A 27973-nucleotide genomic window follows, 5' to 3' on the forward strand; every position below is an offset into this window, starting at 1 on the left:
CTAAAAAGCAACCCTTGCTGCAGCGGCAGACTGAAACCCTGACCCCGTGCGCAGGTGCTGTGTGGTGAAATGCAGCTTGGCACAGCGCTTCGGGCTCCCGCAAGAGAGACATTTCCACCCCCGAGAACAAGAGGGGTATGGACCGAGCACCGAAAGTGGGATAAGCTGCGGCTGGATTCATGTAAACACTGCGGAGGAAGGGCGTGGGCAGTTCAAACAGAAGCCCGGAGGCTCCGCAGGCCGGGAGTCTGCCTGGGAATTATTGCCTGCCCCTCCACAGCAATGCAAACAAAGCCCATCGGCCATCAGCGGCAAGACCCCACCGCTGGCCAACACTGCCGTTAATTTTAAATGAGTATCAGAAAAGGAGAAATATGAAAATGATCTGATATAAACAAGGAATTTAAAAGGCAAGCTGGGACTTCTTTAAAGCTCTTATTTTCCACATAAAAAGATAGGAAGGGCTGTCTGAAGGAATGTCTCCTGGAGCACCCCAAAGGCTGAGGGGCTTACACAAAGTGAGGCATACGTTTATGCTCCTGAACAGACGCAAGGCGAAATAACGAGCAGCCCTCAGACCTCTCTGCTCCAGCTGGGAGCCCTGCAGCTCTCCCTGCATCCTGGACCGCCACCCATCCTGGACCACTACTACCCATCCTCGCAGCACCGGCAGCCAGGTCCTCAGCAAGATGCCAGCATGGCGAGGCTGAGCGGGAGGACAGCGATTTTTTGGAAATCCAACTCCAGGGTGGAAACCCTGCTCTAAGCCTCAGTGCCCTGATTCCTCTCACACTGCAGGTCGAGCGTTAAGCTCCTTGGACTGGCACCTCTGGTGACCATTGCAATCAACTCTGGTCACGCACCAAGCTGGCTGATGCACCGGCCCTCGTGGAAGAGGCCGATGGAGCTTCACTGGGGCTGAGCTGTGCTCAGGCAGAGGACAAGCCCAAGTTGTTTGGCACTTCTGGGCACATGCAGCAGCCCCCTGCCACTCCTTCCCTCTAGGAAAACTCAAGCTCTTGCAGAAGGATTGAGGTGGACATTCAGCTCCTAAATCCAAGGTGGCAATTCCCACATCAGATCCGAGATATCCAATTTTGCTAGTGCTCAAGTCCTTTCATAAATCTGTGCCTGGCTGTACTTACCACGTCATCCCACTTCTTCACCAGAAGACACAAAAATGACCTTATTGCTACTCCCAAAGGGGAAGGGGCACATGGGTGGCCCAAGCCACCCATCTGGGATTACCCGGGCAGCCTGCGACGCTGCAGGCACCTCTGCGGCCAGCCAGTGCTTTCGCTCCAGGTTGCCTCCCCAGGACAGGAGATTTTCTACTCGAAGCTTAGAGACTGAGTCAGAGGAATTGAACTTTGTAAGATAAACACATACAATGTAAAAGCTAGAGAGGCATCCGGTCTGCGGGACAGAATAGGGCACAGCCCCGTTTCCCGCCGATGCACACGGGTGCCGTGCCACCGACCTCCGTGGGGCAGCACCAGACGTTACCAGGGGAGAGGCCGGTCCTCAGGAAACAGTCACTCAAAATAGCATTTGCGTAAGATCTTACTTCATTTCCATCGTGCCCGCTTCAGATTTCCTACTGCCTACGTCTCCGCAGGCTGAAGACCTCCAGCAGCGAGTACGCCTGCTCCGCAGCACAGTCGGGACTGGAGTCCCTACTAATCCTTTGCCAAAACGTTCAAATAATTTACCCGGGGAGGGGAAGGCACAGACAAGCCATGCAGTGGGAAGGCGTTAATCTTAGATCACAGTCAGCGGATCAGATCTGTCATGCGAGTACGGCTGCAGGGACGGGCAGCACACGCCGCAAGTCTCTCGCAGCAGCACACTGCTGGCCAGTTAAAGTGGAAACGTCCTAATAACAACTGACGTGGTGTTTTTTAGGCGCTGAAGTTTCCTAAGCTAGTCAGAATGAGTGAGCCGAGGAGCTAACGTGCTGATTTCCAAATCCTCCACGTCCTTTGGTGCTTTCCTGCGCTGGGGTGAGGTAGGGCATCCCTCCTGGCTCCACGCAGACACGAGCGGCAGGTCCTCCCCAGCCTGCGCAACCCGGTCTTTATGCTGTCTGCTTTATAGACTACACTTACACAACTGTAAGTTGCTGTCTGATGGTCTGGTTGGGTTAAGGGCATTTAAGTTTTCCATTCCCTTAGTTGTTGTTAACTTCCTCCTTACTCTGCTGTCATCTGCACATTATGATCCTTCCTCATCCATCACTATGCCCCAGTGCTTTGTTTTGGCCCCACCATTGCCTTTTTCATTCATTTCCCAATTCTCCTCTCTCCTCTCCCCTGCCAAGCACCCTGTGCCTTGCCTAATATATCCCCTACCTCCTGGTTGCCTTTCCCCAGCTGCCCTTCTCAGGGTGATGTCCCAGCAGGGTCCAGGGTGCTCCCTTCCCTCCTCTTCCAGCCCGCACCCAGTTACAGGCTGGCTCCGCCATTGAGCTGAGCAGTTTCTGGGGCCAGGGACATCTCGCTGGCTCAGCAGCAGGTGGACCTGGCCCAAGGCGAGGGCTTGGAGTGGGCTCTGCTCATCAAAGCAACGAGAACAGCTCTGCGGTACCCCAAAACCAGCCTCACACTTTCTGCTCCCAAACCACGTGACAAAACCACGGGTCTCTAATCGAGAGCGGAGCCAGGCTGGCTTGAAGCACGTCAACTGGTGGCTGCCCTTCACTGCCAGGCACGGGGCATGCAGGAGGGGGTGATGCTGTTCTCACCCTCGCTGGCCCGAGAGCACCGAACACACCACCAAAGGGCAACGCTGCCCCACGGCGTGGTGTGGGCGAGTGCGCCGCCTGCCCAGCTGAAGCCCGCGGGCAGTTTGCGCACTTCAGGACCAGACCGGCAGCAGCATTTCCACACACAAGCTCTGCCGTCCATCTCTTCAGCGCAAGCGTCTCTCCTCAGCCTGAGCTCTCCCCATCACCGTCCTCGACTGACTTGCACTGACATCAAATAACTTGGCTTTAGGTTTTTTTTTTGGTTTGAGGGTTTTTTTTATGTGAGCGGTGGAGCTCAGCTGCCTTCAGTTACTTAAACAGCAGCAATACAGTCCGTGATTTCAACAGAACAATCCTGTATTCATCTGAGCCTCCCACTCAAACACGATGAAAAATTTGGATAAACAATTTCTCCTTTGTCTGTATTTCAAAGCCTGCCTCACCCTCTTCACACAGGGAGAGAAACAACTGTTTTCCTTACAGGGAAAGGATTTAGCTAAATCGCGTGGTAACTGAGAAGTATTCCTAAAGCTTCATGTGCGGGGCTCGCAGCTGGGTCGGCGCTCACCCAGAGCTCAGGGCTGTTCAAAACTTGCTCCAATGTACAGGCTTGGCCAAACAGCCCCTGCAGACCCCACAGACAGACCCCCACCTCTTTCCAGTAAAACACACTTTTAGTCTCCAAGTGTCATGCTGAGTTTTCCCAATTCACCCAGAGCGCCAGCTCACCCTTGCATTTGCACTAAGTCTCAAATGAGTCAGAGATGCAGTCAGCGAGGGACAAAGACATTACAAGATCTCTGCAGCACTGGGAGGGTTTACAAAACTTGGGAGGTGGACCTTATTGCAGCTGCACAGATAAGGTCAAGGAGTACAAATCCTCAGCTTTCCCCATAGCACCAATAATCCAAACACCACGGTCATTTACTCACGAAAGGTCAATTAGCGAGACCATTTGGACGGTAAGACCAGCTTCAGCCACTTCATGGCTTAAGCGTGGACTTGTGGGAATTCACCCATCAGACCCAGCAAAGACCGTGGCTGAGCAGCCTGGACCACTCCAGGAAGGTTGTACCAAGGAGCAGAGAAGACAACGAAGCACCCCAAGCCTTTGGGAGGGCATGGCGAGGCCCTGCGCTGGACTGCCAGCCAGCACCCAGCGCCCCAGCCCTCAAAATCCTTCACCCCGCCGCAGGGGAGGATGGGCTGCATGAAGATGTTCCCATCTCAGCACGGCCATCGAGCAGGAGCCGGGCAGGGCTGGTACCTCGGCAGGGACCTGTTTCAAGCCAATTATCAAATCTGAGAAACAAACTGTAGTTTATTTATGGCTCAGCAAAGTAGCAGCCTCTAATTAGGAATGTAATGATGGTATTTGGAGGTCCCTGTATATACTAGTCCAGCAGCAGCCCTCTTGCAGGAGTTTTTTTTAAGAGGTCTTTCCCTTTGTCTCTCTGGAGCCACTCTCCCTGGCTGGCTGAGCACACAGGCTCAAGGCACATTCATACCAGCAAAAAGCATGCAAATTCAGTACAGTCCTACTGCTCACTGAAAGATCATTGCAATTGTCATTCTTTCAGTGACAGGTTTGTAAAATACAATGATTACAGAACAACACCCAGTGATGATCCACCATAACCTAAAAAGCGTTTTTGGCCCTCTTTCTTTAAACAAACAAACAAACAAAAAAACCAAAAAAAACACCACAACTTTTGTACCAGCATCCTCAGTGGTCTGGATGCATCTCAGCATCTAACAATGCCTTTGAGCGGCACTGCCATCCTGCAAAGGCTCTGTGCCCGGTGGGAATGGCCAAGGAGGGAGCATGGCAGTGCGACCACATGTGCAGAGCCGATACCCAGCTCCGCAGTGGGGACTGCCCCACGAGTCATCCTGAAGCCCAGAAACAAGGATGGAGAAACCTCTCAGCATGCAGGACCAGGGACTCCAGCATCTCAAGTGCTTCTGTGAATACCTCGGTTCGCCTCCCTCCGGTACAAGGGCAAAGCTGACAGCCAAGCACAGCAGCGGAGAGGTCTTGTCTGTAATATGCTGCATATTACAGGCATGAGCTACGTGAATATCCTTAAAGCCCCGAAAGCTTGCAATTAGTTTTGTTAGTCATTTTCTCCTGGAGTGATTTTAGAGTAGTTTATACCCACGGAAATACAGGGCAGATTTCCCCCAGAGCTACCAGGCACCTGCGCCGGTTTTGCTGAAGCTAAGCAGGAGCAGCACGGCTGCACGGGCTCGTCGGCCTCTCCCAGCGTCACGGGGCGTCACTGCCAGTCCCCACGGGGACCGAGGGAGGGTTTGCACAGGGCTGCGCAGACCCAAACCCAGGACTGATGCTGCCTCACGGTCTCGGCACCGCTGTGCACTGCCCGGCATGGCTGGGCCACTCCAGCTCGACTGGACCCCACTGCCAAAAAGAGCTCAAGCTCAGATTTTCGAAAGCTCAAATCTCAAAGCTGTTTACTGCCCTTCCGTGACTAACAAACTGCTAAATGCAGTCTACCAGTGGGCAAGCTCCTTCTGCTACCGCAAAACAGACAAACGCACCGTTGCATCCCTCCCTCCTGGACCCAGGGGCTTTGCTAACGCTCCAGCCCCGTTTAACGAGGGAAAGGTTCTGAGTGAGGCGCTGGTGTCCCACGCACACCCTGCCAAATTCAGCCCTGCACAGAGAAGCACTGAGACCCGTTTCCATGTTATGCCACGCTGGTGGCACAGCTGCAATGGGCTTTGCTCAGCTGGTGAAAACACCCCACTCCCGCGGCTGTCCCCGGTGCGGGTGCCCCTCAGAGACCTGCTCGGAGCCACGGGGTGCCCAGGAGCAGCGTGCCACCGCACACGTAGCAGAGAGGCCCTTTCCAAAGGGGCTTCGTGTCCACCCACTGGGGCTTCACAGATGGCTCTCGGCACCTTCTATGATTACCATTTACAAGGCGTTGATCGCTCCTGCAATCTGAGCGCCCCTACCGATAAAGCCAGGGCCAACGAACAGACGTAAGCAGGAGATGTTATTCATACTGGCGAGTCCCACTTGACAAGGCAGCCTGACTTTCTGTATGGGCTGCTGCTCCCCAGTCATCTGCCAAACCAGCGTCAGGCAAATCACATCACTGTGACCTGACAAGGAGATGACAAGGGCTCGGGAACCAGCCAAATTTGGGCAGAGCCAAGTCCCCGCTGGGGCAGCTGGGCCGGATAGGCCGTTCCCCCCCCCACCACCTCAGGCAGGGCACGTGCTGCCCACAACGGCACAAAGCCCGAACTCTGCCAAACAACGTCCCCCCTCCCCACTGGGAGCGCTGGGCCAAGCGCCTCGGACACCAGCTGGCTCAGGGCAGCTGCGTTTTATCAGCTTTGTTCGGGAGCGGCTGCTCCATGCGTGCCTCTGCCCGTCTTGGACAAAAATGGTAAAGGTGCTCCACTGCAGAATCCTCAACCAAGGCAGCTACAGCAGCCTCCCCACCGAGCCAACACCACCGTGCCATAGGCAGCCAGAAGCACGCACATTTATCCTCCCTCCTACTCTTCAGCCAGTTTTAAGTCACAAGAGGGGAATTCATTTTTAAGCAAGGTACAGCCAGAGCTCCCACTGTACTTCTCGGCTGAGGCGAGTCAGACCAAACGGAAGCCCCACACGAGCAGAAAGGGGGAGCGAGCCTTGCTGAGCTAACCGAAGTATGACAACAGACTAATAGAAACCCAGAGAACATCCCTGAAGGCAGAGGGAAAACGGTATGAGAGCCAGGAAACAACAGATTTTAAAATGGTATCAACTTTTCTGCTTTGGGCCACAACACACCCAGCGTACCGGTGGTCAGGAGGAAAGCTTTTGCTGGGAGGCTGGTCTGGAAAACGCCTCCGGGAGCGCCTTGATCCATCCAGCTTAGGGATGTGTGTCGCTCCCCCCCCCCCCAAACACAAGGTCTGGTGGCTGACGGGGTGGAGACCCCTAGGTTGGGCCCTCAGACAGGGTAAGAAAGTGCTCATACCTGCGGCTGGCGGTGAAAGGGGACCTGCCCCGAGGCCCGGCAGCTCAGCACCCGCCCTGCGGCTCAGGAAAAAGCAAGACAAGAAATGACCGAATTCTTACAGCCCTGCCCATGTTGCCTGTCTGTGTGTGGGCCTTCTTCAGGGGTGGGGGAAAGAAGGAAAGCTGCTGGAATCAGGTGTCACAACCTGCATTCGGGATGCGATGTTTTGGCACCTCTGACACGTCAGGTTTTTGTGACTCCCCGACGGCTGCGAAGCAGGAGCAGCGCTTACCCACCGCTGCCCCAGACCTTCAGCGCTGCCAAAGGGCTTTCAGGTCCTCAGGTGAAAAGCACCACCGAAATCCCCAGTGCTGCTCTCACCAGTGGGAGGCGGGCACCCGGGCACCCAGGGCTGGCACGCGGCTCGCTCGCCCCGCTCCCCAACTGGCCCAATACACCACAGGTGCCCCCCCATGAAGACCCCAGGCTGACTCGCATCCTGCTTTTCCGGCTGGCAATCCCGGGGCTCTTAGCCTGCCATTAAACTGTGTCACCCCATAACTCATTCACAGGATGAGTGGGCTCTGCCCGGCCTTGTATGGAGCTGCTGACTGCGGCAATGACGGGAGCGAACAATTTTAAAGCGGAGTTACTCATAAACGTAGGCAGCTCCGATGGTGAAAGCAAACACCAGTTGGCATCAAAAACTGACATTAAGAAATTCAGTCAGCAGACCACAAATTGGTTTGTAGCGCACCCAGCACACTTTACTGCCTCTCTGACTTCTCACTGTATAATAAACAAAAAAAAAATTTATGAATCTTGCTTATAGTACAGCAGTGCTTTAAGAAAGCTGCGGGGGCAGAAGGCAGACGTCTTCACACCAGTGCTGTGGGATCCCCGCTGAAATGAACCCAGCCAGCACCGGGATGAGATACAGAGCAGAAAGCGCTGGCCAGGGAAGCACAGCCCACGTGGGACCGCGAGAGGGGATGGGGGAACTGCGACACCTCCAGCTTGGTCAGACCTCGCTCTTGCTGCAATACACTGGTTACCAGCCCACACTGGAGTGAAATCAGAGCTCAAACCTCTTACAGCTTCAGCTGTGCCCTGTGGCCTGAGCTTCAAAACGTAGAAGGCTGCATGGGAGGATCGCCTGTGCTCGCGTTTGACATGGGAGTTATCACATTAAGGTATTTCACAGACCTGCCTTAGGAGGCTACAGGGCTTCCAGCAGCATTCCCAAACTGAAGTCCTGTCCAAACTTTGATTTTCATCACACCTGAGAAACCGGTTTGTCCTTGAAAAAGGACTCCGGTAAAAGAGACGTTGACTGACATTTCACAGATTTCAGTTCTTGCCACATTTCGCTTCCTTTTCCCTCGTGCTCGCTTCATACATCTACAGCAGTCATTTCCACATTCTGGTGGCTAACAGATGGCTAACAAAGGCAACTGGCTCTCCCATTTCCATGGGGTGCCATGCTGCTCCCTGTGGCAGTGGGGCCAGATCGCTTCCAACCACCAAAAGCAAACGCTTTCCTACTGCCCCTTCTCCACCCACGGCCCAGTGATAGGCTCCTCCATGGCCCTCGCCTCCTGTCCCCACACCAGGAGCCCATCTCCTCCCACTCCCCCGTGGGCCCATGTCAGCGCCTACACAAGTTCTTCAGCAGCAAAACACTTTTTCAGAGTATCCATTGCTTACACGACAGACACTTCTGAATTCAGGCATGAAACACAACCAGGGAATTTGAAGTCAAAGCAAGACAGAGCCCAAAGCACACGACTTCTGAATGCATCCAGGTCAGTGCATATTAATGCTCTAATACAAACTAAGCAAAAATTAATAGAGATGAAGGAAAAAGCAACTCAGTGAAAACCTACTAGATATACTGAATGCACGTCTTTATGAAAAATTGCTTCTCAAACAAAAACTGCTACGATAACACACTATTTCTATAATTTTAGAGTAAATACATATTTAATCAGAGCAATCTGTGTTAGTCTGGTATATTAATGCGTATGGTAATCGTGAATTTGGAGTGCGGCAACAACAGTTTCAGTCTCTAGAGTGATCAGTGTCTGTCAAAATAGTATTTTTTGCGCACAGACACAAAGCACCAAAAACCTTAGAACAAAGACGTGAATGAATACCTGCAGAATAAATGCCAGAAGAACAAATTCAAGACTATAACAACATGCAGATTTCTTTGTAATTTCACATTTCAAAAAAAACTTCTCAGAAATTCCACCCATTTTAAATGACTTTGGAGCCCACCACCTGATGAGACGAGATCAAAGCCTCCCTTCTTTTTATATTAACACAGTTTATGAAGAAAAGGAAAGAGACTTGGGGAAATATTTACATGACTAATATGTATACTTCGATCAAGCATTAATACATAACGTCTTCTGATCTTCAGCAACATGATCTTTTATGCAAAAAAAAAAAAATAATCAAGTAATCTGCAAACATGTCATGCCTTCGAAAACATAAATATTAATGCAGAATTCAGTGCATTTCAGAATTCATTGTTTTGATTGGAATGTGAGGAACGAGTGAGCCAGAAGTGCATTAAAGCCAATTATAGTAACTAATTGCCATAATGTTGTGGGAAAATGCAGACCATAGCCCTTGCTTGAGGTTGGAATACATACAGAGGCAACTTTAACTGGCATTTCATACCTGTAGCAATCTAGAAGAAACCGAGACGAATAGAAATTACTCTTCTTGGAATAGTTAATGAAAGGCTGATGTTTGAATTTCAGCAATTTTAAGAAGTTTTGTCTTTACTCTTTTTTTAAAATCCCGTACATTTAAAAAACAGCGAGATCTTTTTCATTGTAAAGCATTAGCATAATTATAGTAAAGGAAGATTGCCTTTACAGAATCCAAACATGTCTGATTTTCATTAACAGACATCGAGGCAGGCAGTGCTGCCTTACTTTGAGAATGAAAGATTAGCCTGGCTTTTCAAAAAAAAGCACATCTGCGTACGTATTCCCAATGCAAATGGCCCTAGTGGCAACAGACAAGTTCAGAACCCATTTGAACCAGTATAAAGAGGAGGAAAGACAGAGCAACTTCCCAGCCTGCCAGACACAGCAAACGTCACCTCTGCACTTCTAGGGCTATAACGGCATCTGTAACACCAAATAGCCTTCAAGTCTTAGAAAGCATTAACTATGTAAAGTGGCATTAGTGTCACCTGCTCCGAAACCATGGTTTTTGGAAGGCACCCAGTTCAGCGGCAGCTCGAGAGCGGAGCAGCAGCCCGTTTGCCTTTCAGACAAGCACGGCTGCCAACTCCAGCTACGCGAAGGGACAAAGCATGACTGCTTTGGGGTGCATTTATAACAGCCCGTGCTCGCTGGAGACCGGGAGCACTGCAGCTTTTGGAGCGAGCTCAACACACGAGCAGCAGGAGGATTCAGGCCTCCTACTCACAGGGAGGTCTGCCAGAGGAAGACAGGAGCCCAAATTAGGCTTGTTAAATACACTTGGAACTTAACCCACTAGTCTCTTCCTCTAGTGGCATTACGAGGAGCAAAATAAGGAATATTTAGTTTTATTGTGTAATGACTTTGACCAAGAGTGAGGGGAACTAACAGAACTGCTCCCCTCACGTTGCTCATTTTGTCTAGTTTCTTTTCCGTACACTGTGTCCCATCTTGTCCACTAGCGTTCCAGGACACGAACTGTTTACTGCTAGGTATATCCATCCCTCTAGTGATCGGATTTGCTGGTCATTTGACATTTTGGGCCTTCTGCATCACAAGCAACACAAATACTACGAATCTCAACTCTAACATTACCCCAATTCCAAGCTATTGTACTGATATTTTAGCAGGAATAAGTGAAACTTTATGAAAACAGCATGAACATCTGATGCCTCTCAAAGCTTCAGTGCCAAACAAATCATCACCTTCTGCAGACACAAAAACCTCTTCTGATGTTTCCATGCCACTGCCTCTGCCTAAAATGATCAAGTAAAGATGGCAGAAATGAGCCTGCTCCAAAACTGTAAATTGTGCAACGAGTAAATTTAGTTTTAACCGAATTGCTTTGTCCACTGCAATTAAGGAACTGCCAAGTATTGTCTTAAATGGTATTTGTTGCCCTATGTTTTCATTATGCAAATCATCTCCCCCTCAGACAGCAAAATTTCTACTGTGCACGGTTGCTTTTTCTTTGGCAGGGAAGATGGAATAATTCAAGGGAATAACATTTGTTGTTCTTTAGGCGTTGTTGTCTTTAGCAACACTTTCAAAAAATGCATTTCTGTCATTCAACTCTAGTGAGGCTCAGTTTGAATTGACTTTAAAAAAATACATCACACAATCTTTCCATTAAATTATTGGGACTATTCTTTCTGGGATTTTTTTTTTTTTCTTGAAATACAAAGGAAGGGATTATAGCTTAACAATTGCAGAGCAAGCAAAAGAAAGAAGATGAAGACGACTTAGGAAAGCTCTTTAGGAAAACCTGCCATTTAAGAAGAACCACACCACCAACTTCAAAAACCAAAATGAAAATTAAAAAATAAAGCCACAACAGAGCAAAGGCAGGCAAAACAAATAAATAAATAAAATAAGGCCACTGTTAACAGATAATAGGTCACCATTAGCTGAAGCTTCCAGGGGTCCAGAAGATACAGGGAGCTTGCAAATAGCAATCCAGAGCCGGGAGCAAAGGTAAAGCTTTACCTACAGTTATTACCTGCTTTTCCTGTACACAATATAAGATCCCAAATACATATAACTTAGCATGACCTTTATGACATTTGTTAATATGTAAAAAAAAAAAAGCCCCGGACAAAAAACCCCAAACCAAACCATAAGGAACGGGAACAGAAGTCAGAGAAAAGGACAGCTGCCATTTGTGTATGCAATATAAGCAATCCCCCATGCTCACCAACACCAGCAACACCAGTTTATCATTCCCAGAAAGGACAAATCCCAACACCAGGCAACCCCTGATCCGCAGTGGTGGGAATAACTTGTCAAGGTCCCCGACGTCTATCCCTTTCAGAAGGGACACACGTGTGATTATACCACCGCAGTGAAACTCTCTGGCCGTTGGGTCAGGCCACAACAAAGACAACATAACAGCATCCACCAGAAGAGGAATTTGTGAAACGAGCGTGAAGTCACTATTAAGTCTCTGTCCTCAGGAAATATTTTTAAAAGGAAAAGATGAAACAAGGAGACTTATAAAGAACTACATTTATTTTTGTTTACAGCAGATATCATAAATAAAGCTAAAACAATTGTCACCGTGTGCAAAATACAGAATTTCCACGTGAAAAATTTAAATACAGCGTTAAAAACTATTTAATAAAAATATTCAGTTGAGATTATAAAGTAAAATGAAGACAGAAGATTTAGGAGGAGAAGGACAGAATCCTCACTGGCCAGGAAGAGCTAGGAAGACTCTGCAACAGAGGGTATAAAACACAGCAATGGGAAGTGGTTTGAAATGTCAGACCTTACGTCACAACCTTCATCTCAAAGCGTGCTGAGCTTTGTAACAAAACACCGTAGCCCTGAAATACATAGGAAGTCATGTCCTAACTATTTGTGCAGGAAGTGACGCTTAAAATACAGAGGTTTCTGTGTGGGCACAGCGTGGGCACTTTCAAAGCCATCCAGGCATTTTAGGATACCCACACAGGTAAATACTATTGCTTTAATCACGCGAACACACAGGTCAGCAAGATAAGGTGTGGGGTTTTGACCCTGCAGCCCTTCTGCATTCCTGGCTGAGGCGTGTGAAATGGGGCAAGCGGCAGAGGATGCTTGGCCCCTCCTGAAAATTGCTGCTTAGGTGAGTTCCCGAGGGCCCTTCCCTTTGAACGGGATCCTCCGCAGGGGAGGCTGGGTCCTGACCATATCAGCCAAAACCCTGGCGCGCCTGCTCGTCGCACTGAGCCCTCGGTTCTTGTTTGGATTCATTTCCCCTTCCAGATTATCAATATATGGCTACACATACTGGAATTTATATCAAAAAGTACATACAAAATAATCACACGAATTTGTCACAGAGAGTAGTGACAGTGTTCCATGCAGCAAGACATATCCATTCAGAGTGGCAAACAGGGCCTAGTTAATTAGTCAACAAAACAACTCAAACCAAAACACTCTGGCTATATTAACTTGGCATTTTGATATTACAGCCTAAAAATAGCACGCACATCTACTGCTGTTAGGCATGCCCACTATGTTACTTGGGGTGGAAGACTGGAATCTGCAACGCTTTGCCTACTTTTTCCAACAGAATCCTTTTGTATCGTACTTCTCCAGGATGGAAGCGAAGATGTGCTTAGAAAGCGCCACAGAGCTCAAATGTTTCTTGCTCGTTGCATATTTGAGCCCAATGGAAATTTGCTCGTTGCATATTTGAGCCCAATGGAAATAGGTGTTCACGCTAACCAGGAGAATCGGCTGGCTAATCTTGTCCTCACCTTATTTTAAATCTTTCCTTTAATACTTGGAAAGAAATACAGCTTTAACTAGTTCTTTCAAGAAACAATGTGCTTGCCTAACTTACCTTAAAGGCACAAGGAAGTGTACATGCACAGACACAGAGACAAAAACATTCTCAACAGAGAGCACAGGCATTGCCTTTTCTAGAACCGTGAACTCAGGTTAAGCGATCATGCCAAAGCTCGCATCCATTAATATACCAGACACACACAGTTTGCTCCAAAAGTCTTCAAAAAACACGCAATGAAATGCTGTCAAACAACAGTGTTAGTCACACAGTTTTGGAACCGGCAAGCGGAAAAAGTCACCTGAGAGCAGAAAGGCTTCAGCCAGTGAGCGGGTGCAGCACCGGAATGATGAATTGGACTAAAAGCAACGAGGGAGATGGACAGAGAAGACAGCAGGAAAGAAAACACAGAACTTAACTTGGTGATACAGGAAAGCCTCAGAAAGATTACGTAGGCACAAAGAACTGGCCAAAACAAAACTGCCTTTTGTCATTAAACAATGAGTGAGGACAAATAGGGATGGATCTTACTAGTAGAATATTAAGTTGAAGAGGTTAAAAGATCCACCAATTAGATTGATACCAATAAAAAAGCCTTCCCAAGAGAATCACCTGCAAGCTCCCAGTGGAATATGCAGTGTAATTAAGTTTCCTCAGGAAAACGTTTTCATTATGCAAGTTCCTGAATTCTGTTGTGGAAATGTAGGGATTTTATTCCCATTATATAAATATGTATAAAGCCAATACCATCTTTCTATTTTTTATTTTATTTTGTTTTTAAAATTCCTACTCTTAAGATTCATTTGCTTTAAATTCATTGAACATCAGGGACTTCCAAGTTTCCTACTATATCACCATTTTCTAAGTTATGCTCACTCTGCCGAAAAGCAGAAAATTTCCTGTAGTAAACAGCAGGAGAAAATGTTCCAAAAGACTGTGCTGTTGACAAACTGAAATCAGAACTGATGGCAAGCCAAATTTTAAAACCTTACCACTTAACAGTTTGCTGTGTTGCAGGAGTAACATGGTAAATCACACTGCAAATGTTTTCCTTTTTAGGGTGAAACAATTACTATCATTAGCAAATAATTAAACGTATACAGTGTTCCAAAGTAGTTTTTTTTAAATGCTATAAAAGAGGTATAAATACATTTCTTTACATATATACAGATGCCCACCATGTTACTATAACTGTCGCTTTGTCCAGTCAATATTCTAGCAAAGTTTTGCTGAATACATGTTTGAGAACTAATGGCAATTTATTTCAAATGAATGCTACCTTACACCTAAACAAATTTTCTTCAAGCACTTTTTCAAGTTCTGTGCATATACTTAACAGTTTTTTCCTAAAATACATAAGGACTCTAAAATGTGAAAAGCTTTATCCTTGTAGTTTAAAGAAAGTCAAGCTATCTAGAAGAAAAATCCAGTTTGTAATTTATTTTACAGAGAAGACACGTTTCCTTTTAATACCTAAGAAACAAAACAATTCAAATCATCTTTTCCCACATTACGTTAAAAAAAACCCAAGAATCTGCCAGCCCATAAGCAGCACAGTCATTTAAGACCACTGGAAGGTGATTCTCAACTTTGGTACTAGTGACGCTATTTCCTACTATTTAAGCCACATTCTTTTGGCTAGAAATAAATGCTACAGACGCTTTTCATTTTAGGCTATACATATTACCATGTTTATGTATTTACCTATTTCCTGGATAACTTCTGAATTTAAACATTTAAGTATCTGAGAGGCAGGGAGCATGCTTACCTCACTGGCTAACTAGGCTGAAAGTAAATCAGAATTTGTGATGTTGGTATCCCCTTGCTGTTAAATAGCTTATTTAACCCGCACCAACACCTTCTGTTGAGAGACATCGGAAAGTTGGGGGTTGGACTAGATGATCTCCAGAGGTCCCTTCCAACCCTGACCGTTCTGTGTCATTTACTTAACGGCTGCTCCAGATTATAGAATTTCACCTTTCTGCCATCAGCTTTATACATTGAAATGAATGAAATACCCAACTAAGAAGTAATCTCCTTAGAATACATTTGTAGTTTTTTGTTGTTTGTTCTAAACTTGTATTTTTAAAAAAATCCAAAAGACAGTAGGAGCAGTGCCTACCCAGAGGCACAGCAGCAGGATTTCAGTTACAGATGAGTGTGCCATAAACTGATATTCCTTGAACCAGCCACCTAACAAGGAAGCCTTGACTTGAGGAATAAGACAGGTCTAATTACAGTACCAGTTCCTTTGACTTACGTGTTCAATCAAGCCTTCACTCAACTAAGATTTGCTCTTCAAATTTATTTCAAAGCTTTAAATAAATTAGTAGTACAGATTATACCCACTATCAACAAAGGGTATCTATCACATGTAAGAAATGTAAAAGGCGTGACTAGGAGCAATGTGAATTAAGTACATGTTTGTTGGTTTTTTTTGTTTGTTTGTTTTTTTAACATATTCATGCAAGTTATAAACTTCATAACCCAGAGCGAAGACCAAAGCAAGAATAAAAAAGGTATGCGCCTTATTCAGGTTTCAAAACCCAGTCATTTGTCATAAATATTTCCCAAACATCTGAAAGAATGCACATTCTTTCTTGGTCTAAGAAAAAAAAAAAAAAAAGCGGGGGGGGGCGACAGGGAGAAGAACGGTTTTAAAATGTATCACCCCCTCAATGGTCTGATCACAGGATAAAACAGGGAGGGGGGAATCTACAAAATATCCTTCATCTGTCTCCGTGTTTTGGAAATGTGTCTGGACACTGCCCTTCATGCTTTAACATACAGTACATTTTATATTGAAAATTTTGATTGCACCTCATTTATATCAGAAGGAATCCACCGTTCATTAACTCACACATTAAATCGCATGAAAAGTAAAAAAAAACCTCAAGAAAATAGTGAGGCTGTTAATTTTGAAAATCTGAAAGGCACAATTGAGCAAGACACATAGAAGAATTTAAACCCTATAGAATTTTTTCACCCAGTCAAGCACATTTTCAAGTGATAGCTCTGCTTCCCGGTACATATGAGTAAGTACCTCTAGAAGAGCACAGAGGAATGGCACACCAAGGCTCAAGAGTTCATACAAGTAGGTATAGTTATATGCATTGTCCCTGAAATGAAGATTGGTAGCGTGCAGAAAACCATGCATCCAGTTAGACAGGCGTCTGGGAATGTCAAGCAGATCCCTTGTCACCCGAAGGGGCCAGCTTAGCGTGCCCCTAAAGAAGGAAGTCAGGATACCTGGGGACCTGTCCTCTGGACTGCTAGCAGTAGACAAAGTGCTTTCTGCTGTGGTGTCTGTGGGTTTGGGTTCCTCTTTCTTCCATGCTTCTGTTGCCTCCTTATATAAAGCATTAAAAAAATAAGTTAAATATATTTCTAAAAATGGAAAGTCCAGTTTCTGTTACTGTTTTCAAGTTTTTATATATATTGTCATTTCCAATTGCTCTTAAGTACAACTTTACTTTGTCTAGGAAAAGCTAGTTCCCATTGAGAACCAGACTATAAATACACCAACTTTACAGAACCAGGAGGTTATATTTTACTATTGATTTTACAACTTCTGGACATCAGGTAGGAAACATCTTACACAACCACACAAGTACTGGACCCTGCTTCAGATAAAGTGCCTCAACATTTCTTGCAGTAGTAACATAACTAATACATACCTTCCCCTGGATCTGTAATGTCGCTCTTCTCTTTCTGTGTTTCGTACTGATTTTGCAGTGCGTAAAATGAGGTTTACAGTAAAATTTACCTACAAGAGAAAAAATAAGTTATATGATAATTTATCTATAAGCCTACAGGCTGAAACCCCACTGCTGCACCTATAAAAAGATGAAATCAGGATAATTAATGGTTGGGCAGCAAGAGGAATAGGAAACTTGCCAACTACTCTGAATAGCTCACAGCTCTGAATGGGTTTTGTTTACAGTACACAGATTTGCACATTTGTTAAATAAGGCAAGGTCATTTAACTATCACGCATGTTTCGAGATTAACAGATAGCAGAAAAACAAGATTCTATGAAGTCACAAACCAACACATCAAGCAGCAGAGAGTCAAACAATCAGTTCAAAAAAGTCTTTGCAGAAGATTCTCTAGTCTGCAGAAGAACCACCTTTGGCCTTGAGTCTTTAATCCTTTCGTAGAAGGAGATCGGGTTAATACTCCGATCTACTCAAATCATTTGGAAGTAGCAAGGGAATTTCAATTCAGTTTAATAATTTCCCTCTAAACTTAAAAAAAAAAAAAAAGGGGCAAAAAATAATAATTGTCCATGTCCAAACCCCAGGCTGTAGGTGGGATTGAGTGCCCATGATCTAAACCTCCCATTCTACAGCAGACTGGAATAAATTATGCTGCTGCTTGGCCAGTACTACTGCTTTCAACTCCTGAGCCATTATATCTTGAAAGAAATAACCTATATTTCCCCCATCCATGTAAATCTGTCACTATCATGGCTTATCCTTATAGATGACCTTATTTAATGGCCAGTTATAAATGAGAATAATTCTGTATTGTTGGCGAAAAATCACACCACCACCACCCCCAGGCTTTCACCTGTGATTGGACAAACTGCATTTTGGTCTTAGAACTTATTTTCCACTGAGGATTTCTTTATTTAAGCTCAGGTCTGCCATAAGAGGATTCTTCCAAAAGACTAGGACTGCAAGTACAAGCACTCGAAAATCAGCATGGACGCAAACAACATACTTGGCAGACCTCCTCCTGACCGAGCTTCTCGGCCAGGTATTTTTCCCTAGTTCCATTAAAAGCATCAATACTCAGACATTTTAAAATGTTCTTAAATAGCTCCTATATTACCTTCTTCGACATCAAAGGCATAAATTCCTAAACGGAGTGTTGTAGAACATATTTCACACTTGAAGCACTCCCTATGAAAGAAGTGGCCTTCTGCACTCAGCCGCTCCATAACATATACCCGTTTTTTGCAGAAATAACAAATGTCACTCCCCCCAACAGACTGCGGAAATTCTTTTCGCAGAGTTCCCTGTTAAAAGATAAAAAAAGAAATGCACATAAAGCTGTTGCACTACACCCAGATATAAATTCTTATTATAGCTGTTTTATATATATATATGTTTATATGTATATATTATGTATTATAGCTGTTCAAGCAGCTGTTTTAGCTGCTTGAAGTTTTACACAGCACCCTCTACACACAATTAAAATACACATCAGTCAGCTTTTTTATTCCTCATTTGCTGTGATTCTGTAGGTTTATGCAGCGATTCGTAAATCAGACATCACAAGGACTTTAAGGGGTGAGCTTTCAGTTTGCATCCAGCTTCCCTCTGAGAGTTCACCAACATTTTCTGTTTACGCAGGTAGAAGAGCAGCACCAGCCCCAAATGCTCCTTTCCGACCCTGCACCGCGCTGGCTCAGGCACTCGCGTCTCATGGCTGTGGGCAGTGGTGTTTCTCAGAAGAGGGTAAAGGCAGACCCCACCAGCCTCAAACAACAGACACGCATTTGGAGCTAAGAAAACAGACACCCTGAAAACCCAGTTCATACACACTCCGGAGGAAAACGTTGGCTCGTGCTTTAAGGTCGAGGAAGAAAAACTGACAGTCTTCAATGATGGTGTCTGAACTACCATTTACATCGCCACAGACATGCTTTCCCTCTCAGCCATGTTCCTCCTGAGACCACAGCCCAAGCTGGAGCTTGGTTTGCTTTAAAAAAAAAATCAATTTAATTCCTACCACAGACATTCAGAATATTTTTAACTTATCGGACTTTAAAATATGATCCATATTAGGAACTTGAAACTATTTTGAAAGTTTTTGTTGAATTTGGGCTGGCAATTAACATTCCATAATTGCCACAAATCTCATCCTCTTTGGATATACATGCAAATGTACAGAAAAATAAACTATAAATGGATTAGATGCCACTGGCCTTCCCTTTCCTTATTAGATGCAGGTATGAGGATGTTACTTTGCATTACTGTAGTACGCTTAGTTATAGGTCAGTACAGAGGAGCATCCTGTCTCTACCACAGCCATCACTGTCTCCCTCCCCTTCCACCATCCCCACTGCCACAGGAGATGTATCATGCATGGGACAGAGGAGGCGCAGGCTTGGCAGAGTCCAGGCACATTCAGAGAACAGAACACAGTCCACACAATGGATCTTTAATTTGCCAGCAAAAGGCGGCCTTGGAACAATTTTTTAATTTCAGTTGTCATTGTGACACTGTCTTGTGCTTAAAAGTTGAGAATCCTATTCCAAATCTGCCATTAGCAATCCATTTTGCTGTGATGGATCATTTCAGTGCATGAAACTTTCCAAATCGACAACCATGCAAATGGAAAAACACACAAATGCATTTTTAAAAATATGATGTTAACAGAACAGACAGTTACAATGAAGCGGAAGCAACTGAGTTTAGTGCTGGCTAATAAGTGTCATCACCACAACACACCACCTTACTTCACTTCCCAATACCTGACAGCTCTGAGCAGTGGAGGCAGGAGACAGAGAGTGAGGAATGGAGCAAGAACCTGTAGCTCTGTCCAGGGATCGCTTCTGAATTCAACACAGAACAGTGTCAGTTTAAAAACAGCTCTCTTCAAAATGAAGCATGGTGATGCAGCATTTGAGTGTTAAAAATAACTGCACAAACATGTACTGTACAAAAGTTTCTTTAGAAGCCACCCTGATTAATAAATGTCTTCTCCTACTAATTGTACCAGTAATAACATTTAATAAAAGCCTCCTGAAGTTTTAATTCATACAGACAAGTAATAAAAATATAAATAGAAAACACGGTGAGCAACATTTCCAGCATGTCCACACATCGGCATATTTTGCCAATATGCAGTTGATTCCTTAGTAAGTGTTAGACTAAGACCTTCCGTAACACTGAAAAAGCTCCACAACCAGGGTCTTAAGTTGGGATAACGTTCTGGAAACACCACTCAAGTCAAGTTATTGTTTCTTTGTGGGTTTAGTCTTACCAGTTCAAGGGGGGGAAGCTGTGGCTTGGGTCTGTGATCATTCACATACAGATTGACAAGAACTTCAGCCACAGCTCCAATTGCACAGGAGACCTTCCCTACAGTCATCTAACCAGAAAAGGGGAGAAGATGAAGAATAGAAGGAAGAGCTTTAGTTACTTTGGAAAATGAATTTAATGAGAAAAGGACAAGAACGATTTGAAAACATGCAAACAATGATAAAGAGAAGCTAGGAGAAAGAGCAGAGGCAAAGTCCAGCAGAGCACAAGCACGTTCATGCGTGATCAGTGTGGTCCAGCTGGTGGCCACAGAAGGCTTCCATGCAGCCTGCACACTTCTCCCTGCAGACGATGGAGAAATAGCTGCTGGGAGCAAACGCCGCTCCCACAGCACAAGGCCTGCCACCGTGCCCATGAAGAGGCTGAGCTGGGAGCTACTGCCTGGCTATCGGGGTTGGACCATTCTGTAAGATTAAAAAATCTTATTGTTCTCTTTCACTTCTTAGGACTTTGCTGTTATATTTCAGAACAGGGGATGAGGACTAAACTTTGCATTAATGGACCACAAACAGCTGCATTTCAGGAAATGTTCTATGAAAACCTACTAGAAGTCCCGCACGGAAATGTTTTATTGGTGCTCACAGATCAACCATTCTGCCTCTCCCCAGTGACACATCTTAATGTCAGGGAAAACTGGAGAAACTACACTCAGGAAAGGAAGACATCTCTTTTAATCTGCTTCATCACAGCCATGAATATTAGGCTGTTTCTAACCAAATCTATCAAACAGACAGGCCTGCAAGGAAACTGCAGGTCCTTAGGCTGTGGCTCCAAATGCACCGCAGCCAGCCCACTGACTGCATGGTCCAGGCTTCCTTGCCAAAACACATGCCTGGGGACTGGAAAAGAAGAAAGGTGTGTGCGCGTGGGCATGTGCGTGTGAGCGGCAGGCAGGTAGGTACGTAGTCTAGTTCTCTGTTCCTGGAAAAAAGTCAGTGAAGACTTCATAGGTTTACAGTAATCTTTTCTACCCTAAACCAAATTTCTTGCAGTGACTTTGATTTTATAGTCAATATAAGACCCCACAACCTCTCTGCTGGCAAAGGCAGCAAGAGCCATCCTGGTATGGCCAGGGATCTGATACTCTGCTTCTGAAGACGTGGCACTTCCCCCCCACCCCCAGAGGATCCATGATCTCATATCTTCATTTGCCTCCCACAGAGCCCAAATTTTAAGTCCCACACTTCTCAGTGAAATGAGTTTTCTACTGCCACCACACCAAGCCTTGCTAATGGAAAGGTTTTAAAATATCAGAAAGCTACCACAAAGAAAGAAAAAAATATAAAAGCAATGGTATTCATGATACTTTAAAATAATTTTAAAGCATTTTCTATCAAGGTTAAAAACAACTATAATGCATTCTGGGTGCGTTTTCAAAAACTATGATGGATAAAAATATTCTTGCTAATAATAAAAATTTCAAGTTCAGGAACTTTGGAACATGTCTAGCTCCTTACAGCTCCCCTTATCTTTTGAGAGTTATCCCATAATTAAATTAATATCCAGGCAGATACAAAATACGTATGTTAAGATGACAAAGGCCATTCAAGGGACAAATTTCTGTACTGCTTGCTTTTGTTTAATATAAAGAAACTTTTAATTATTCAATATTTGCACAACTTGTGGGGTAACAACAGCAAAGTAAACTGTTAATTACATACTGCAATGCTGTCCTAAGTGGTACATTAAATTATAAACCAATACTAGAAGTGAGATTACTCGCTACTACAGGAAAACTACGTTCCATTCTATTGTTTAAGATCACAGAAGACAAAATTTTCCTCCCCAGATTCTGCACCTCTGACTATGCCGAGCAACTTTTAGGTCACATATAACTTAATACCCACAAACTTCTAAGGAAAAGAAAGCATGCAAACTCAGTTCAGGCAGAGTTTACCTTGAACTAGTTAAATGCTGGAGCAATCAGTTAAACAATAAGGCTATGCTTAAAGTGGAAGTAGTTGAATTTCAGGAAAAGTATCCTTGAGCCTGAACTACACCTTGTAATTCATCAGGTTGGTTGACTTCTATTCTCCACCCATTGGAGCAATCTGTGTCAACATTAAAGCAGTCAAACCAAGAAAACTGCGTGTTTATGCATACTTTTAAAAAATGTTATTAAAAGGAAATGTTCTTGTAATAAATGAGAATTCACGTTCCATGTGAAAGCAAATGGGATTCCAATTTAACCTAGCAACCAGAAGACTGCTGATTGCTTTCATCTCCTAATCAACAACCACCAACACAAACATTGCTGCTACTCACCAGCAGGGAGGGCAGAAATCAAGTGGACTTAGGGACTGATTAGATCTCATTTTAGAGAAACTGATTAATAAGGACATATTACGGGGCATACATCTCTATTGGTTCTCCTTACTGAACTGGGTATGTGGGTAGTCAAGAGGAGATCAGTTCACTACAGCCTCAGTACCTTTCAGATGCTTTGCAGAGGGTTCTAGATTGATTGGAGCATTGGGCAATGGTTAATGGGATGAAATTTAACAAGTCCAGATGCTGAATTCTGCACCTAGGATGGAGTAATGCCAGGCATAAGTAGAAATTGTGAGAGGAGTGGCTGGAGAGCATCCCTGCAGAAAGGGATCTGGGGGTGCTGGTCAACATCAGGCTCAGTATGGGTCAGCAGTGTGCTCTGGCAGCCGAGAGGGCAAACCGCATCCTGGGGTACGTCAAACACAGGATAACCAGCTGGTCAAAAGAGGGGATTATCCCACTCTATTCAGCGTTGGTGCAGCCTCACCTTGAGTACTGTGTGCAGTTCTGGGCCCCACAACTTAAGAAGGATGTGAAGGTCCTTGAATGCATCCAGAGAAGGGCAACAAAGCTGGTGAAAGGGCTGGAAAGCATGTCCTATGAGAAGTGGCTAAGGCCTTTGGGTATGTCAGGTCTGGAGAACAGGAGGCTGAGGGGCGACCTCATTGTTCTCTACAGATTCCTGAGGAGGGGAAGTGGAGAGAGAGGTGCTGAGTTCTTCTCTGTGTATCCAGTGATAGGACATGTGGGAATGGTTCAAAACCATGCCAGGGGAGGTTCAGACTGGACATTAGGAAGCATTTCTTTAGCGAGAGGGTAGTCAAACACCAGAACAGGCTTCCTAGAGAGGTAGTTGATACCCCAAGTCTGTCAGTGTTGAAGAGGCATTTGGACAATGCCCTTGTCCATATTTTAACTTTTGGTCAGCCCTGAATTGATCAGGCAATTGGACTAGATGATCATTCTAGGTCCCTTCTGACTGAAGTATTCTATTCTATTCAAATGCCATTCAATCACAAAGTAGAAATATCAGGGCAAGACAAGAATCCACCGGAGCAGCCCCACGAGCACCTGCCACCGTCAGAAACCCACAGAGAATGGGAGGGATGGAGTCTGCAACAGCAGTGCTGCCCTGCAAGGCTGGAGACTTGTGCCCTTGTACAACAACAGCACAAACACCAAGCAACCCCCTGTGTCTTCTCTAAACCTCACCCTGCTTATGGACAAGGACTTCATCCTTACCCATTTAATCGTGCAAGTGTAATAAACTTCAGTTGTGAAAGGGAGCATCTGACAACAAACATACATACTTTCATTTAGATACCCTGTCAGCTCTTACACAGCTTAGCTTTGGTCAACAGCACACAGATCTCTGCCTGCCTGATGCTGCTCGTGTACCCTAGAAACTCAGAATACGCATAATAGGTTTTATGTGTTGCTCATGCGCTTACTACCCTTGAGGCTACGGGTGTACGTGAAGTCCTACACACGCATGCAATTTTGTAGTGCTGGGGCCTCTACCAATACGTAACAGGCTACTGCTCACAATTCAGGCAGGTTTATACCAGTAGCTTTAAATCTTTTGTTGGAAAGGAATCTTAAGAGTTACGTGACATGGAGAATTTCAGGAAACAACCTAGAAAACACTTAAAAATCCCCCAAGTGTTTGTAATTTACTAAGACTATTCACCTGTCAATGACATGTTGTCAAAGCTTTTCAGCAGGTTGATCAGGGTGGTTATTAACGTGGGGAGAGAAAGCTGCCTTCTGTATTTCCCTGTGCTATTGTTTATAACACCGCAGCCAACCAACTAGTAAGCCTCAGTAGTATTTTCACAAAACAAAGGAAATACGCTTTCTACCTCCAAAAGCATACAATGCTTCCCCTTTGTCGTTTACATATCCTTAATAATTTTCCTGATCTTATTTTGCTTTGAGGGTGATTTAGTTACTTCTGGTACCACCTGCTACATGCATTTTACCTCTGAGATAAACAACATTTGAGTAATAAGTTACTGTGTGCAGGAAACACCCAAGCCCTGCTTACTGCTGGTAATTAGAATCACATCACTGAAGGGAAGTAGTTGGTCCAAACTCCGCAGGCAGCAAAGCCTATTGATTGCAACATCTCCATAGCTCTTATTATGTACTGTGTGGATTCACTCATGCAAAGCTCAGGTGAACACAGTTTTCTGAAGGTCAATCCAACTTAAAACAGAAAACAGGAATAACCAAAGCCCAGCCTGTGATATAATATCTGTTAATTCATAATTCTACCTACGTGAATTTTGACAGGTGATTAAAGCTAGAAGGTAGTTTTCATTATTACCGGCAACTTGCATATAGTGTCATATAGAAGCTCATTTTTAATAAGTTGTAATGACTGTATGTCTGTAAAAGAAACAATATGCTTCCATAGCCTTCCTTTCAAGTGCTCCTTTCAGGACTGAGGCTTAATAACAGGTTTCTGTAATAAGACAGTATGATTTCTTAGCCACTATTTTCAATAAATATGCCACCATAACTAATACTGTTTCAATGAAAATTCAACAGATGTAAAGGATTGTCACGTCTGATAAAAATCTCAGGTACTCATTTAAAATTAAAATGACAATACTAACTATTTAAAGGATGGGAGTGTGCAGATCTTTACAGGTCGTAGCCCATGAAGTCTTAAAAGACTTCTTTTAAGTTTTGTATCTTCTGGTTTTCTAATGGGAAAAAGTAGGAACACTGAGAATGACATGAGGGAGCTCTTTCTGTTGGCTTACCAATCCTGAAGTCCTTTTTCATACTGAAGTCTAGACTTACCCAGTGATATCTCTCAGAACAGAGACCAGAAATACAAATTCTGAGTCCTATAACCCCACCATCAAGACAACACAAAGACAAGCAATTACCAGTGCATATTCATAGCAGAGAGGTCCAAACATTATCACACCCAGTACTTGAAAATGTGCACTGCACACCTGAAATATTATCAAATCTTATTTATATAGTGCTGCACATTTAGCTAGTGTTTTATAGAGTATGATAAAATTTTCACGTTCTGAAAAGTGTGCAATCTTAAAAGATAAAACATGGGGACAACAGTTTAACCATGGAAAGGCACAGACAGACTGCTTGTTATTAAATCAAGGCTGCAGCAGGTGTTCCCTGAAGATTTAATATTCTTACAATAAAAACTGCAGTAAGAAATCTGCTTCTTGGGAAAAGTTTGCTTGAGAAATAACAAAAGGTAAGTCAAAACACGGCCTATGTAACTTGAGGAGGAACAGAACTTAAGTTGTCAAAGAGAGGTAAAGCTAAAGTAACAGGGATATCCCAGGACTGAGTGACCTCACAGTACAGGAATAGTATGGAGAACAAAAGTCTTGCACATCCATTAACACTTCATCAGCACATCACCAACATAAATAATGGTCCTGGACATAGGCCCAAGGGCCATCGAGTCCATCCCCTATCCCCAGGGCAGGACCCACTTTACTTGTGTAAAGTAAGAGCACGTTGGCATAACCTGCTCCAAAAGGTGACCATGCTGCAGAACGCGGGCCTCCCCCAGCACCCTGCTCCTCACTATTCAAGGGTCCCCTATCCCCATCCCCAAGCCCAACCTGAATCTCTGTTTCCATGGTGACCGTCCACCACCCCTTACTGTACAGCCAGTGGGTATGGAGGACAGGTACCCTCCCCTTCCCCACAACAGCCTTGTGCAGACACCATGGCTGACTGACCCTGTCTAACCCCTCCATTCCCTCTTAGTCATACCTGTAGCAAGGACAGCACCAACAACGTCACTTGTACTCACTGGCAACCCTGGAAAGGAAACTTGGTGGTTTGTTTGTTTTGGGTTTTTTTTTTGTTTGTTTGTTTTTTCTTTTTTTTAAATCTACTTATGACCTTTCCCATTGGAATACCTACAGTAATCCATCATCACCTGGGGTTCATTTGGATCAGCTTTCTATTACCACATCTGCAACAAAGGGGAGGAAAGTAGAAGTTTGCCTGTTCATTATCAGACCTGTTATTTAAAAATTCTCAAGTATGCTGTGTCAAATGCACCATATTTAGACATACATAACGGTGCACAAGAGCACCTGTACAACCCTATGGAGCAGTATACCAGGCATCAAGACGTTCATGCATGTAGATCTGCCAAAGAACACATGTAGTCCTACCTAACCAGCCAAATATTTACCAAATGAGATGAACGTATATTTACCATGCTGGTGACAGAACACGATTTTCTTGCCCCAGCTATGCTGCATTCTGTGCCATTACCTCTGGAGAGAGCATTTTCAATTACAGTAAACTCAGCCTGAGTGAAATCAAGTCACAAGTAACTATTGCTACACTATTTAAATACAATGGCAAACTAATAAAAGGCTGTAAGTGCACTTTAAACAAAATGCAGTTGAATTGAAACACCCCAAATGATTGCTCAGGCCAAATGTTCTGTAAAAAAAGAAATTTAAAATCCTAGTAAAATTATCACTCACAGTTTCCATATGATCAAGAGCCTAGCTCTCATATTCTAAAAGGCCGTTCACATAGGTTTTGGGGTTTTTTTATTCTCTTTGCAGTGTCACAATAGCTCTCCAAATCAAATGAGCAACAGGCCCTGATATTTTGGAAACCATTACTTAGCGTAAAACCCATCACGTGCTATACCTCCTAGGTCATAAAAAGCAAGAGGTAAATCCAGGCAAAGGAATTATTTTGAAGCTGAAGGGAATTAGGGGATTACCATGGTAAGGCACCTGCTGGGCTTGCAGTGTCCTTGAAGGGCTGCGTAGCCTATATTTTCCCGGGGACTGAGAGGAAGGGAGTCTTTTCAACACAGCTCTATCTCAACCGAGGAACTGCCTCGGAGACGGTACCCCATTTTGCCGAACAGCCCTTCTTCCATGTGTCAGGCAGCAGAGCTGCCAGCTCCAGCAGCACCTGCATTGGGTCACAGCAGTCGCCTTCAATACTTCTAGAAACTTGATGTTTCCACCTTTATTTCCACACCAACCCTATTCAATACTGCAGTATTCCCAGACTGCTGCTAAACATAGTCTGTGGGTGAAGGAAAGGGAACCCAGGCCCTCACCTGCCCTGAAAAGCTGAAAAACATCAGACTTTCTTCAGTTAAAATATTTCTAAAACAATGGGAGTTAGAAGCCAACATCATCTTAACTTCCACAGATAAAAGCACAGCCCATTGTAACATCAGCATAAGTAATAAGAGCTGAACATCTCCGATTCAAGTGTTGTCTCATCACTTTCATTCAGAATATGCAAATTTCCTCTCTGTAAAGTTTGCTGTTACAAAGAACCGTATTCTAGCAATTAATGTGCAGAAGGAAGTTTAAGGCAGAAATAAGTAAAGAAACAAAACAATAAAATCTGTCTGTATCAACAAGTGCTTGTACAAT

At 44.6% G+C, this 27973-nt stretch overlaps 1 protein-coding gene across 3 annotated transcripts in view; it reads right to left on the reverse strand.

Moving 5' to 3' along the window:
• The window catches only part of MICAL2 (microtubule associated monooxygenase, calponin and LIM domain containing 2), a 133798-nt gene that overhangs the window by 37429 nt on the left and 68396 nt on the right, over positions 1 to 27973 (reverse strand). Inside the window, exons 21-27 of one of the 3 annotated variants that reach the window (XM_082484787.1) lie at positions 20224 to 20331; positions 19712 to 19792; positions 18064 to 18250; positions 16905 to 16993; positions 16477 to 16576; positions 13529 to 13586; positions 11942 to 12169 (exon numbers count right to left, since the gene is read on the reverse strand). In XM_082484787.1, the coding sequence (XP_082340913.1) occupies positions 13546 to 13586; positions 16477 to 16576; positions 16905 to 16993; positions 18064 to 18250; positions 19712 to 19792; positions 20224 to 20331 (606 nt within the window). In that variant the 3' untranslated portion in view covers positions 11942 to 12169; positions 13529 to 13545. Of the gene's footprint in view, positions 1 to 11941; positions 12281 to 13528; positions 13587 to 16476; positions 16577 to 16904; positions 16994 to 18063; positions 18251 to 19711; positions 19793 to 20223; positions 20332 to 27973 lie in introns of those variants that run through there. The other 2 variants (XM_082484786.1, XM_082484785.1) reach the window with 2 other exon arrangements.

The sequence above is a fragment of the Vanellus vanellus genome (assembly GCF_965231255.1).
Source record: "Vanellus vanellus genome assembly, chromosome: 6".
NCBI lineage: Eukaryota > Metazoa > Chordata > Aves > Charadriiformes > Charadriidae > Vanellus > Vanellus vanellus.